Source organism: Cardiocondyla obscurior, linkage group LG22 (assembly GCF_019399895.1).
Source record: "Cardiocondyla obscurior isolate alpha-2009 linkage group LG22, Cobs3.1, whole genome shotgun sequence".
Classification (NCBI taxonomy): Eukaryota; Metazoa; Arthropoda; class Insecta; order Hymenoptera; family Formicidae; genus Cardiocondyla; species Cardiocondyla obscurior.
Window position 1 is genome coordinate 1551312 of NC_091885.1, and position 15258 is coordinate 1566569.

Consider the following 15258-nt stretch of genomic DNA (forward strand, 5'->3'; position numbering starts at 1 on the left):
ACGTTTTTGATGGGGGGACGTTAATTTTTAACTTTGAATCGCGAAAATGGCCGGTTACCCCCGGCGAGCTTCCTTCGTCGCGCATATTTTTCGTTACGATTAAGCTTAATTGAGCCGCGAGAACGCATTCGACGGGCCATGTCGTCGCTAAGCGGAAATTCCTTGTAAAATATATTAATAATATCCCTCCCGGAAAGCCGAGACGGAACGATAAGGCAAGGTGAACGAATAATTTTCAGCACGCGCTGCGGAAGTTTCGTTAAAAGCGCCGCCGCGATGCTTCTCATTATTTTTATCTCCGCCCGCTTGTGTGAACCCCCGACGCGCGCCTCCAACGCGCGTACGCATGTGTATGCGAATGCGTTTGTATAACGCTCACTTTGTTTTTATCGCGCGGCGACGGTATCATTATCGAGCGGTACGTCACGTAATACCGGCATGCACTTCCCCCCTTCCCTCCCCCGGACTATCTTTACGGTACCCGCCGCAGTTTGCCGCGACGTGAAAAGTGTACATTAGATGCCGCGAAGCCGCCGGTACGTGTATATGCAACGTACGTGCACGTAACACACGCGCGCCCGCGCACGCATTGTACTTCGTGCACGTTCTCGCGCGCACGGTTGCGCGTGTGAGCATTATGTATTATGGATACGTTTGCATACCCTACTGACGGCATGCATCCGCCTGCATCTCGAGATCGCGTATGAACGAGCGTGTACGCGGCGACGCGGTAGTCTCGTAGAAATTGCCGTAAGGAAACGCTCATGGAGAAGGAAATTCGTTCGGGAGTGAGGAAGGCGCGCTTGCCCGGAAAACTGATCCGCGAACGTAAACGCGTAGCCGGATTCCGCCGCTGACAAAGCTCGCACGAAATGTCCCGAGACGATCGAGAACAGGGAATCCAAACGAGAGACATCGCGAATAAATCGGACCGATCCTACCTGGGGTCGTTTTCGCGATCGATAGCCGCGATAATGAAGCACCGGACGCTTATGTAAATTCGTGCAGCATCGAGGCGGGCCGTTACGCGGCTATTATTATTGTAATTAGATGGGAGGAATAACAGTGTGTATTTTTAGTGTTTATGCACCGTGGAGGAAAGTTTGCCCGTTATTATACTGCTACGATTGAGACGGCAATATTATTCTTAACGATAGCAACGATGCAATGATAATATACTTATTAGAAATAATGTTCTAATTATTCCCTCCCCATTTTTTTTTTTTTTTTTTTGAAAGAATTTCGACTATTACTCGTGTCGATAAATATTTTGAAATAGCAATGTTCAAAATATTTAAGTAAAAAACCATTAACGTTAAGTTACGTCATTTTTTGTCATTTAAATACGTCACGTCAATTGCGATATTACGTGGTAAGTGATATCGAAATTTACATACAACGCAGACGAAGCGACTTGTATTTTTGTACAACGTTATTTAATTACCTCGGCTTTTAAAAATAAAATTCGTCGGGTACGAGCTATTATACAACGAGACCCTATTTGTCATCGCGCGACTTTTTATCGAATAAAAATAACGGTGCCATTGTCGGCCGTAAGATCGAGTTAAGTGCAATTTAACGGAGAGGGGTTGATAACCCTTGTGCCTCTCCCCCCCCCTCCCCTAACTCTTTCGGATGAGAGACGAACCCTGGAGTCGCATCAGTCACTCGCTCGTCCCCTTACTCGTGTGTCTTCGCGACTATGCTAGCTCCAAGTCGATGGAGCGCATCCGCGATATGTTCCACCGTCGCGTTATACGCACGTCCCGTAAAATATACGCCTTAATGTATCGCAAAAAGTACATCACAAGTCGATATACTTTCTGGATACAGCAACGCGCGCCAAGTTCCGCGCGAGGGAAATGGATGGACGAGAAATAAGGAGGCAGGAGCACGTCGGAAAAGAAAAGAGGCCGGGCGAGGAACGAGGGACGAGCCCCGGGTATACGGGGGCGAGTGAGAAAAACTTGACGGAGCCCCGCCGACCGAAGGGGGCGAAACGAGAGTTTTCATAAATTCCATCCCCCGCGCTGACAAGCATTTTTCTCGTAAATCTTACCTGTCCTCGAACTCGTTAAGCGAAAGCTCGCTCGAAAATTGTACGCGCGCGCGCACGTCGTTCGTATCTATCGCACGAAACTGTTAACGCGTTTGCGGAACGCCGCACGATAGATTGCCCGCGTTCGGGAATTTCTTCCTTTTTTTTCTTTTTTTTTTTCCCGAGGACTGATGATGCATTCTTGACAGAGTTTTTCATCGTTCCGCGCTATGTTTTATCTCGAAACAAGAACTGGATGCCGCCGAATATCAGAGAGCGACGCCAAAAATAACATACGCCATCGATCGATGCACTCGATGCATCGTGTTTTCCCAGAATAAAACACAAACTTCTCGATGTATATGCAATCCATTTTCCAAAGTCTATCCCGTAATTAAAAGAAAAAAAAAAAAAAAAAAGAGAAAAAAAAATTCGAAATGCTAACAAAACGCTGGGAGCTTCGCACATTGAGGCTGTCGTACGCGATAGTATTTGAAAGTATAAAATCAAATGTGTTACCTGCGCATGGAATTTTTTAATCAAATGCCCTAAAAATACTTTTAAATACTCCAAATTAAAAGCTAAATTCGTCCGCTTACTTTTAATTCAGTTTAGCTTATTTGACGTAGTGCGGCGCGGCCGTACGCGCGCAAGTTTTCTTTCGTTGAAAAAGAGGAGCAAATTTAGCAAGCCGGTAAAAGATAGCGGATAGGTATTTTACAAAGACTGATGGGAGATGATAGAGGGTTTTTTCTGACGGGGTTTATCCGCTTTCGCAGCGGTTACATATAGAATTATGCGAAAATTGCGTGTGCATACGTATTATTCAAATCTCTCAGATTAAATTTGCCAGGCGTTTCGCCTCGCGTTGTCGGCGGGAATTAAGCCATTGCTAAAATTTTAACTCGCCGCGCCAACTCTCCGGCTGGCGTTCGCGCCCGTGCCCCAGATATACTCGGTATGCACCATTGTTTGCGTTAATTTACGGGAATAGCTACAAGCGCGATGTGCATTAACGATATCAAAGCGTCCTCGTTTGTCATAGAATGTAGTGCTTAAGACTACGAAACTACTTCCCCACATTCGCGCGCAATTAAATCCCGTGATATCTTCGTGTTTCGCGTATTGACTCGCTGTAAAAGTTTCGGGCCTAATATTAAAAAAAAAAAAAAAAAAAAGAACGCGTTTTTTCAGAGCACGCTGCATTATGTATAGCAATTAATTTTTTCCCTTTATTATTTTTCTTTTTCGCCGAATGATTAACACACGAGCTGAATTAAATAATATCAAATTCTGTTATTAAAGAAGGGCTTACTACAATTTTAATTAAAACTTTCAAATTAATAATTTACTAAATCAATTTTGGATATATGTATGTCCTTAAATATCTTAGTCTTGTAGCTCTATGTTAAATCATTCACGGCGACAGGAAAGGAGGTTGTCGGTCGACGTTACGAAATTATTACGACGAAATATAATTATATCATAGCGTTTGATAAATGTGTAAAAAAAAAAAAAGGTTTAATCTAGAGAACGAGAGGGATTACGAGATTTGATGGAGAGCTGAGAATTTCTTTTTTTTTATGAACACGCGAGGTTTACTACGCGAACGTATGGAGCAACCGTGTATTAAACCTACGCGCTAAGCTCGCGCCGATAAGTCTCGCTCGTTTTCTCGGAGAACTCCGACGCGCGATTACGCGACGGCAAATTTAATTAGATACACGGGCGCATAAGTTAAAGCAGTTTAATGTTTCATTTAACCTTCAACGGGGAGGTCTTACTGAAAGGCGGCCCGGCTTGGCGGCGGCCCTTGAGAAAATCTCTCTTTCTCGGGGGCGGCGGCTCCTCCGCGCGGCGTCGCCTCGTCGGAGCGCAGCGACGCAGGCAAAACTTAACACGGCGAATCGTTAAATTATATTTTGCAATTCTCCGCTCGTAAAGCCGCGAACGAAGCGGCGGTATGCAACAGAGATGAGGTAAAAGCGGAAAGCGTCGGTTAGCGCTTCGTCAACACTCGTAAAATCCTGTGCGTTAAAACCTCCAAAGCTTGATGAGCGGGCGCCGAACTTCGAAACAAGCTACGTAATATAGCTACAACGACTTAAGGGTGCCCTAACGAAGGACGCGGCGTCGCGACGGCATGTTCGCCGATGTCAGATTGTCTGTCTTGGGGATTAAACGAGAGGGAAATAAGAAAGGAAATGAAAATTGTACTCTTTCGCGTTCTCGAAACAGCCGCGATGAGATTATCCTATCTTGAAAAAGCCACGCTAGATCGAATTAAATTTATTCGATTCATTGTTATTCTTTCGCGATACTGATTGGTTTTTTTTTTTTCCTGTTTTTTCGTTTGGGTTTTACTTCGTTCCGCGAGAGTAAACGTCAATTGTCAAATAGTGCGACAGTTCTAAGCGACAAAATTATTGTGACGATATAGTAGCGTTTGGAAAATACTTTTAAAGTACCGCGGTAATTATTGTATAATAATTAATTTCAAGTGTTGAATTTATTGCGTAGGAATAAGGTATTAATATTATTTTATTTGATTTTATATATTTTATTATTTTATGTAAAAATATTATTTATGTTTATTTGTACTATGTGTACAATTCCCCATAAGGCTGAAATTAAGTAATAAATAATTTGGACTCACCGGTTCGATGCGCGGCGGCGGAGTTTCAGCAAGGCAGCTATGATGATCCTGAAACATAAAAATATAAAATATAATGTAGGGAGACATAAGATAATTAATAAATTAAACTTTTGTAAAATATTATATTAATTTCTTTTTTCTTAATTATTGAATTTTATATTTTAATTCTCATTAAAACAATAAAGCTAAATTATATTTACCAAAACGTTGCTCCGCCGAAGCAGGATGCCTGTCCAAGGCCTCCTCCTCCTCTCAGAATGTCTTGGGACGTCCAGAACGGCGGGATCATCCTTCAGGGTGCACTGGTCACTCGCGAAAATTACGACCGAATAAATTTAATCGCGAAAATTAATTACAAAGTTTCTCACTTAAAGTCTATGCGCTGGACTGTGCACACTTGCATTTCTAAATTTCTAATAATCAAAATCGACCGAATACTAATTAGCACTTGCGAGAAAACGGCTGACGAATTAAGTTCACTTCGTATTCATTATAATACGGCGACGAACGTGCGTAGAAATTTTCTGGATTCTCCCTTAAACAGAAAAGAGGAATTTAGGTTAGACAAAAATGTATATAATATTTTTAGCATAATAAAAAGCCTACCCATCGCGATCAAGTCATATGTTACAGGCAAAAATAACCTTGCAATTAAAATCAAATACATGGCGTACTGTATGAACACGTAGATAGAACGTGAGCAATTAACATCGCTGAGTATTAAATACTCTACGTGAAGAACTCGGTTCGGCGATACTATCCACGTATAAATCACCAATGAGAAAAGCTAAATTATATCTACCGAAAGCTCTATTCGTTAAGTGCGACTTACTTGTCGATCACGTGCGGACGGAGCTTTGCTACGTGCGTGCGGTGCGTGCTACTTGGTCGGCTTGCGGTAAAAAGACGGTGGGAGAGGAAGCCTTCCCCACCATCACCCCCTCAATAATCACGGGAGCCTACGCTGCCCGACCGAAGGCCACCGGCTTGTTTATGTTTTCTTCCCACTGGAGTGTACGCCCTGTAAAAGAATTCAGAAAAAATAACATATAGAAATCCGGATAGAATATATAGGAATATATTATTAAATGTACAAGGATACATAGGAATATATAATTAAATATACAAGGATATATAGGAGTATATAATTAAATAAACAAGTACACTTTATTTTCTGACGCCTATATTTAATAATTGGCTACGCAAGATAATCTCGGGCGAGATGATGATCAGATATATTGTTCGTGAGACACGGTTTACATACATACATATTACATAATTTTTCCAACATCTTTACCTTAAATTGTAGCATCGCCGGTCCGGCTGGAGACTCTGTGAGTCCAGCATCGTGCCTGTGAATGACGATGCGACACTCCGTGCGCCGTATACAATGTCGCCCGCGCCGTTGACCTTTTCTCACCTGCTTCGCAACACTCGGAGGAATAATGCGTGGCGATGCTCCGTGCGCCGTTCACGGTGTCGCCCGTGCCCTTCACCTCCTCTCGCCCGCTACGCAGCACTCGCAGGAATAACGCTGTGCACAACACGCACGTGGTCGTGTCTCGAAGTTTCCATGACCGGCAGCATTAAAACTAACCATCGATGAGGCTTGCCCGGAGCTTGATCGAAGCACGCCTGAATCACAAATGTATCAATCGCGGGATCGGCCGAGAGAATAGAATGTAGAGCGTGCATAAATGGGAATGTAACCTACGTTAAAGAGGTGACTTCCGGTGCTCTCCACGTGCTGAGTACGGATGAGGGACGATTACGTGCCCCGGGGGTGCTTACGCCGTTCGTCGAAAACGGATGAGACCTCTGATACGAACCAAACTCTTCGGAGGAAGCGTTGCGTACTTAGCGTCCGGCGAGCGAGAGAGCGAGAGAGCGAGTGACGACGTGGCTCAGGCAAGGCGACCAGCGCACCGGCGCGCATGCGCACCGGCGCTTATGCGCTCTTCGCACCTGCAGATATTTAAACGCTCACCGACTTCAGCCTTCTCGACTGCTGCAATATTTAAAAGAAGACGAACAATTTAATTAATCGAAGAAAATTAATATATTAAATGTTCGATTGTATGTATAAATTCATTCAAAGGCGCGTGAGAAGCGTTTAAAGTAAAATATATATGTATATTCGTAGTTCATTGTCGAGTCATTAAATGTAATAATTTTTATCGTAATATAATAGTCTTAGTTAAATGTCTTTAACGTAAAAAAAAGTAAAAGAAAATTTGTTATTACCTAATTACAATGATAACTCTCAAGATGTCGATAGAAAGATATAATAATCGTACAAATGGGAAATTTGTTTTATATATAATAATTTATATCGAGCTTACTCGCTCTTTTATTTTCTACCTTCGTCAGCTTTACTTTCGACGGTTCGCCGTACATTGTCTTCTGATATATTTTAAAACTCGCCCCGCTGATCCTTTAGAAATTAATTACGTACCCACCCAACGTGTGCAATAATTGCAGTTTCGGATTATTACCGGTGTTACAATTATCCTGCGCTGTATAATCGTTTACAAACTCCTCATATTGCAGTTCATTACCTTTGATATCGTAGCATCGATTAACACGGCCATGTCACACGCAGCCCAACGTGGCGAAAATGACCAACGGTGTTATTAGATCAGCGCGCGCGATTCACCGCTGAAATGTACACCATAAACAGCCCTGCGGCGGTTCTCGTGAGGTATAACCTCTTGTTTGCAAAATTTTGCGGAGCGAGCCGTCGATGCAACGATAGGAGGCAAGGAGTTCGAAACAAGCCCCGAGATACAATGTGAATTTCGCGCACTTATTCTGAAGTTCCCGAACGTGGGCTTCTTCTTAAGTCTCTTAACTTTACCGTTCCCTCTTCCCCATCGCGATCGACCACGACGAGACGGATGTGTCCTCCACCTTTTCCACCATCGCCGTGGGTTTCCCTCAGAAACGCTCTTCCGAGCCCATTAGACCACCCTTTACCCAGAGGGTTGACTTATGACACCGGCTACGCGGAGGGAGCTCGAGTGAGTTATTCTCTTTTCGCGATGGGAGGGAACCGAATGGCTGAGGCAGAACGAGCAAGAACAGAGGGGTGGATGAAAGAAAAAGGGTGGCGTTACCCGATATACCTTCGGAGGAGAAGCGAGCCCTCTCGTTGTTTTTCGCTGTACAAAGACGCCGAGGGGAGGGAACGCGAGGAACAACGTTCGTTATCTTAAACGACGCTTCGTCAAAAAGATCCGGATCTATCTCGCGCGGCGACCGCGCGCGGAATTCGACAGGGGAAGGAGATTCTGATTCGCGAAAACGACCGGCGTTTAAACAAAGCTGGAACGGCGCCAAGAAATCGCAATTGCATGCGATAGGAAACTCGCGCGAGCGAGCACCGTCACCGCCTTTCCACTTTAATTAATCCGAATAGGCAGAACTCGGCGCTAAACCTCCTAAATAACTGGCGCAAACTCGTTTCATCGCTGTTATTCCGTGGCAAAGGCTCCGCTGTGTATAACGTAACTGCGCAACGATCGTCCAAAGCATTTCTCGCTGCGAAACCTCTTCGTGCCCGCATAATGTTGCCGATTGTCCTTATATTAGCACAACGCGTCGTCGCTTTCGACGGTAATTTCCCATCTGTGCCTTTGATTTGGAATCGAATTCAGGTCGCGCTTACAATCGAGCTATGCTACTGGAAACTGTCTCTTCACACAATCGAGTACCGACGTTGACGTACGCCGACGTAGTTGCGATTTAACAAGTTGAGCATAGGAACCCGAGAGAACAAAAGCGCCTCGTTTTACTGTACTTTTTTTTTTTTTTTTAATCTCTTTTTCGTGTATATGTGAAATGTAAATCGAAACCAGATAATTCTACAAACTGTTTTATTTGAAAGATGTGCAAAAGCCTTACTCTTATTATTTCTTTTCGCATTTTAGTTTCTAAATATGTGTGTATAACGACGAGGACAAGCTTAAAAGAAAAATCTGTTAACGTCCAATATTTTATTCAACTTTTTTTACGCCGAACTTTCAATTATACCCGATCTAAGGGCAAAAATTGAAAATATCCGCGAGTATTTTCCGAATCACTTTCAATGATTGAAAACTATAAATCCGGAAATCAAAGATGTAAAGTTTAATATGATTAAAAATGAAAAATAAAATAAAATAAAAAAAAAAAAGTAAAATGAAATAAAATAAACTCCGCGTCGTGAATGCCACGCGTCGGGATTAAAAAGTGTCGCGGCAATGTGCACGGTGGACGCATCGGAAGGTATACGGCGGCGTACACTTCAAAATGCTTTCGGTGTGTAAACATATTTCCTATTTGTATTCTATCCGAATGGAATCCTGTATTCACCGAGTCGTGCTCGGTGAATTCATCCCCGTTTCATCCTTCGATTCCACCCCCGCGACGCATGTTACCCAGAAGTGGAGGATGTTGCAAAGAGACAGAGCGAAACGACTTGCACTCTCGCGTGCTCGCGGGTACCGTATGTGCGTGCCGCGTGCGATAGTGTGCGTGGCCGCGTACTTGGGTCGCATTTGCTCCCGGTAATATTAAATGTAAGAGAGGATATTTCAATATTGGTCGGCAAACACACAAATAGCGGCCGTATACGCCCTTTCGCCTGCGCCGTATATATGCATATGTGCTCGTGCCGTTGCATATCCCTGCGCGATCGTGCCGGGGGATCTCTCGCGGAAAAGGCCCCGAGAAAAATGCTGTCGCTGCGCCTACTGACGGGGCTGAATGTGTCGCCCCGAAGCTTTCGCAGAAATACAAATACGATTTTCTAAAGCGTAAGGAAAATTCGACACTTCCCCGTACATCCGATCGGCGCATCCGTCGATCGCGAAGCTTCCGTCTGGATTGAATCAGTCGATTGGAAAACAACGACGCTCGTATCTCGCGCTCGCTCGTACGCCTCTGTCTGCCTCTGTACTTTAATTTCGACGTGCGTATATCGTTTTCTCTCCGTTTAAATAAGAGCGGAATAAAAGTGTTACTTGAATAATACCCTCGCGATGTTGAACTCGAGCATCGCGACTTATATCGAAGTAATAAAGTATAAGAATGTACACTGTACAGAAAGAACGCAAAGACTTAAAACTGTCATTCGAAGTAATCGTAGTATTCGGCAAATTATTCGCTTCATAAATGCATAAGAACGCGAAGAGCGCTACAAGATTTATTTGCATTAACCGACACCTTTTTTCATTCAATTTGATTACTCTTTGGTACGTACCGAGCTTCGTTATCACGCGTGCTGCGCGCAAAGTAAAAAGAGCTTCTCGCCGAATATCATACTCAATGTTAGAGTTTTAATGTATCGTGAGTTTCTAACTGTCGAATAAGTAGCGGGAAGTCGTCGATTAACTTAATCATTTATAAATTATAATAAAAAAAATTTTTTAGGAAGGCCATTAGATGCACAGTTTACAAAGCAGATTTTATTCTCTTTCGCAATTAAAAAAAAAATGGGGGAGCCGGATAACAGCTCACTTAACTCGAGCCTTTACTCGACGGTCGACGGTCGAGCAGATTCTTCAATGAGGTTTAAGCCGATTTTTTCACGTCAAAAATCTGCTTGCTTTACGTATCAAAGTTCATGAAAGTCGTTAATTGTCATGTACTGGGGAATATCGATCGACCTAGCGCGAGAGGACCGTGGAATTCACCTCCTATTATTTTTATTCAGCCGCGTATCTCGTTGCACATCCTGGATGTAAAAACAAAATGCAACCGGCAACTAATATTTAATAAAAACAAGACATTATACTACCGCCAAAATAAAACACGGAGATAGAAGCATTTTTCGTAATTTTATATACGGGAGATACAATATTAAAAATTGCGCTTGAATCGATGCAATCCATCTCTTGTGTCCCCAGTGCGTCGTAAAATACGGCCTGAACTTAGACATTTGCACATATTTATTGCATCGATCTCCGAGATAAAAAGACGGCGTGAGAATTTTCTCGAGGAGAGAAAGAAAGCGAGATATACTCGCATTATAATTATCGCCTTTTTACCGACGCAAGTCAAATTCGAACGATCGATTATTAATCTCAATGAAATTACAAATCGACGGCCGATATATTTATCGTGCTTTTAAATCTTACGCTTTCCATCGCTTTCAAAAGCACGAAAAGTTTAATATGCATAAATATGATATCTACTGTTACAGAACGAATCATGTTTTTATTCGGAAGTTTCACGATGGAAAACTAGATATCGCGCTAGCTATTCAACCACCTATTTAAAATATTCCCCGACTTCGCCTACGCGGATCGATACGGTAAACTGGGATTATGAAAAGTTGAACAGGGTATTATGTCGATGGCTTTTAACGCAAATGTCTCTTCATGTTCTCTCTGCCGTATTATGCGCCGATCACACTTAAAGCGGATCTCACGTGGTGATTATTTAAAATTTATAAAAAAACAGCCCATATTGTGCATTTGCGTCATTTCGACTCAGTCCCGACGTGTGTTTCGAGATCTAATTGTTCATCATACCTCTTCGCAGGCTCTGAATATTTTAAACGGCTATTACGCCGTAGAAATGTTATCATTAAACCAATGGTAATTCACGTGTTCACCTGTTAATTTTACAGTGTTCTTTACGTCCCGCACGTACTCGTACGCGATAAAATGGAAGAGTTATGACACCGAGCAGACAATGAGACATTAAATCGAGCGTTAGTAAAAACCCGTGAGACGAAAAGAGAAAAAAAGTTAATTATAATTAATACCAATTTTAACACATTGTACCCTTCGATAATCCTTAAAATTTATTCTCGCACGACACGAGATATAAATTGTCAAAGATGATTGAATTTAATTCAAACACGAATTTAACTATTATAAAAATCACAGAAAAATCTAAAAAAATTGCTGTACATTCTTTACATATTTGCTGTTCGTACGACGGGAAATTTTCCAGATAGCGGATAGATATATAACGCGGTTAGATCATACTCTTCGCCGGGTATAACTTTTTCGCGTCGGTGCGCTAACAATGCGCACGTGATTCCATCGGGATAACAATACGACCGCGCGCGTTCCTTCCTGGTCGACTTACGGGAAATTGTAGATGAGGCCCGATTACGTATTCCGATCGTACGCGATATCAGTCCGCCTCGCTTCTCACTCGTGATGGAGTGTTTTCTACCCTCGACCCTTACTCTCTCTTCCGTTTCTTTCCCGTCTATCTACCAAATACTTTACCGAATTCTATCCTAGGTGAGTTCTTTCCTTACCAAGACCATCTCGATAAATCGTACCGCGAAGTTAAAACGCTCGGAATCTATTCTTATTACACGCTTAAAATAAATTTCCAATAATTAGATTTAGATTCTAATTACGTTTTACGACGTAAGGATGTATTTTAATTAGATTTCTGCAGTGATATAATATTATTCCATATTAAGTACTTGATAAAAAGACGACGAGGGAAGATTTGAAATGGACAGACGAATGAGTTAAAATTAAATTCAGGCATCGATACTGATTAAAAATTAAGATGCTTAATTAATAATGAGACTCGTTTTTAATCATTCTAATTAATACCACTATCCGTATCCATCACCTTTTCCTTCGCAATCGGAATTACGGTCGATGCGCCCGTTTAAAACTACCGTGTATGACACGCAAACTTATTCGAACAAATAACGAATTTCGAAATCGGCAATCAGGAAAAAAAAAGATAAAAAAAAAATCCGGGGAACCCTGCGAAATTAACAGCCGCGGCGGGCCATGCCGATAATTGCGGACTCCGTTTTAACCCGGGGGCCATAATAACCAAACCCTTTAACAGTTTCGCGCACATGTTTCGTTCGTTCATTCGCTCGCAAGGGAAACAACGCACCGGGTCCGCGCACGATATTTGTCTTCCTGGGGGAAAAAAATATTCCGAGTTTATCGCGAGTTTCGGCGTAAACCAATCCGCCTGTTCGTGTAGCCCGGGTTTTCGTTCCCGATACCAGCCTGTCGCGATTCACGTGCGATTCATAGCCCGTATCCCGTGCATTTTTTTATCGCACAAAGCGGCCGACGTCTTACGAGGAATATGATTGCAAAAATTGCAAGGATCCGCGCAATTTATTTACATGCGCCGCCGGTCATCTCGCTTGATGACAAAGTGTCAGGGAAAGAAAAAGAAAAAAAAAAAAAAAGTGGGAAGCGAACGATCGATCCCTTCGGCGCTTTTCCATTCTATGCCCCCGCATTCTCGATTCACGGTACTAGCCGACCTGTTTGCTTTACGAATGGGGCAAGGCGGCACCTCGAGTGGAGACGCCGCGGGGAAGGCTGAATTATACCGGACCGGTAGTGACGTTGGCAGAGATAATCACACACCCCGCAACGGCCAGTTCATCATTGCGGTATCGCGCTCTAAGGGAGCCGATGCCCCACGGAAAATCCCGCACGAACTCCGAGAGCCGGACGGAAAACGGAATGTGTATGAGTTAGGGCGTGAAAAGAAAAAAATAAAAAAAATAAGAAAAAAAAAGAAGAGGGAGAGAGAAAAGAGCGACAGGAAGGGGTCGACCTTTTCCCAGCCCTGCCTAGCTCAACGTCTCCGTAGGACGCGCGGTAGGAACTCTATTAGCGGTGGAAAAATGAAGTAAAAGACGCGACCAGCGGCGGAGAATATAGACGTCCACTTAAACGTGGTTCTGGAGCTCGTTACCGCGTACACATTACCATACTTTTAAATTTAATTGCACAAAACAGAGATTGCTCAAAATGGAGTGCGCTAAAGAATATTTTATTTCAACGTTGTCGCGTTAACGGATTTGTAAAATAACCGGACTTATTTTCAGAATTATTATGTCGCTATTAAATTAATACGTGATATATTCGTATTTGTCTTAAATTAAAATTACACATATTAAGTGCGTGAGAATATATTTAAAAAAATATAAAAAATATATATTTTTTTTTTACGCTTGCATTTCAGGTGCCTTGCAGATTACCGAATCCGACGTAAGCGATCAAGGAAAGTATGAATGCGTAGCTAACAATTCCGTAGGGACAGAGTACTCCAAGTCGACCACGTTATACGTAAAAGGTATGTATAATTTTGCCTTCCGCAAATTTTTCCACATATTGTAGTTGAAGATAATTAGTTAAATTAATTAATTTTCGAGCGTATATTTTATTTACAATTAATAAATATAGTTTTTTATTATTCCGTAACGTTGGTTCGTTGCCGGAATTTTATTAGACGTAACAACGAAAAGAAATGAAGATATTCTAATGAAAATCAGTGGATTTGAAGCCACAAAAGGACGGCATTTTTGTTAGCCAAATAACATACGCGGTGCGAGAGAGCTCGCCGTACAGTCACGCCAATGTCATAAACGTAGTCGTTTTCCTGTTTGTAATTAAAATTAATGCAACGCAATTAGGACGTAATTAAAGTAAACGGGCGGCACAAAGGGCTCGCGCAATTCGTGTAGCGCGTGTTACGTGCCGAGACTTTCCGTTTCTTGCCTTTTCACCGTGATCTTGAATATCTATGGTTGTGCGTTCTCGTCTAATCGTCATAGTCGTGATTTCGAAAACAAATTTTCCCCCGCGGCTTTGCGAAATCACCGGTCTGCCGTCCTTCGCGAACTTTTATCGGGCAGAATTAATCTGCTATCGCAAAATGCGCGCATGTAATTTTTCCCTAATTAAATGCTCTGTTCCGCGCGTTCGCATCTCGATTTCATATCACTCGTAAATGAATAAATAGTTACATGTATTCAATCGTAATGAAATGTAACTTGGCTAGCCGGCCATGCATTAAGTACGACAGTACATTATGACCTGATTTTCCACGTTTTTCTTATCGAGAGAAACATTCGTGTTCATTTATCTATTTATTTATTTAAAATTAAATGCAGTCAAAGCGATGATTAATTAATTATTTCTTTCAAATAAGTAATTATTTTTAAAGAGTTTAAAAAGTTTTCGCGAGTTAAACTTTCGCTGAGTAAATGCACGTACCATTTATCTTGACGACTGTGTGCTTCAGTACGTCGTGTTTCGCCGAGCTTCTCGATTCCTCCCCCGCCGGTGAGCGAGGTAATGCTGGGCGGGTCGCTGAATCTCACCTGCGTTGCCGTGGGCGCGCCCATGCCCTACGTCAAGTGGAGGAAGGATCCGGCGACCGATCTAACGCCAGAGGACAACCTGCCGGTCGGCAAAAATGTCCTGATGCTGACGGACATCAAGGAGTCCGCCAATTACACGTGCACGGCTGCCAGCGATCTCGGTGTAATTGACGCGACCACGATGGTGAAAGTTCAATGTTCGTATCGAGTTTCCCCGGCTTCTTTGATTTAAACAATTTCCAGACACCTTTCGTAAATCACGTTTTCTCCCTGGCTTCACGTTTATCGCGTATCATGTGGTGCGAGCCGATTAATCGCGTGTTGCATTCACTGGATAATCGATCAGCAAGCTTAGATGCAAGCTTAGATTGCATTACGACAATAACAACCACCCGTGAAAGCGATTTATCGCGCTGCCGTTTGAAAAAGAATATGAGAGATCGTCGAGAAGAAATTATTTTT

At 42.7% G+C, this 15258-nt stretch overlaps 1 protein-coding gene across 17 annotated transcripts in view; it reads left to right on the forward strand.

Moving 5' to 3' along the window:
- Positions 1–15258, forward strand: part of Lar (tyrosine-protein phosphatase Lar) — a 403675-nt gene that overhangs the window by 365252 nt on the left and 23165 nt on the right. For all 17 annotated transcript variants that reach the window (XM_070671186.1, XM_070671188.1, XM_070671201.1 and 14 more), the window contains 2 exons: positions 13656–13766; positions 14718–14993. In XM_070671186.1, coding sequence (XP_070527287.1) covers positions 13656–13766; positions 14718–14993 — 387 coding nt within the window. The remainder of the gene's footprint in view (positions 1–13655; positions 13767–14717; positions 14994–15258) is intronic.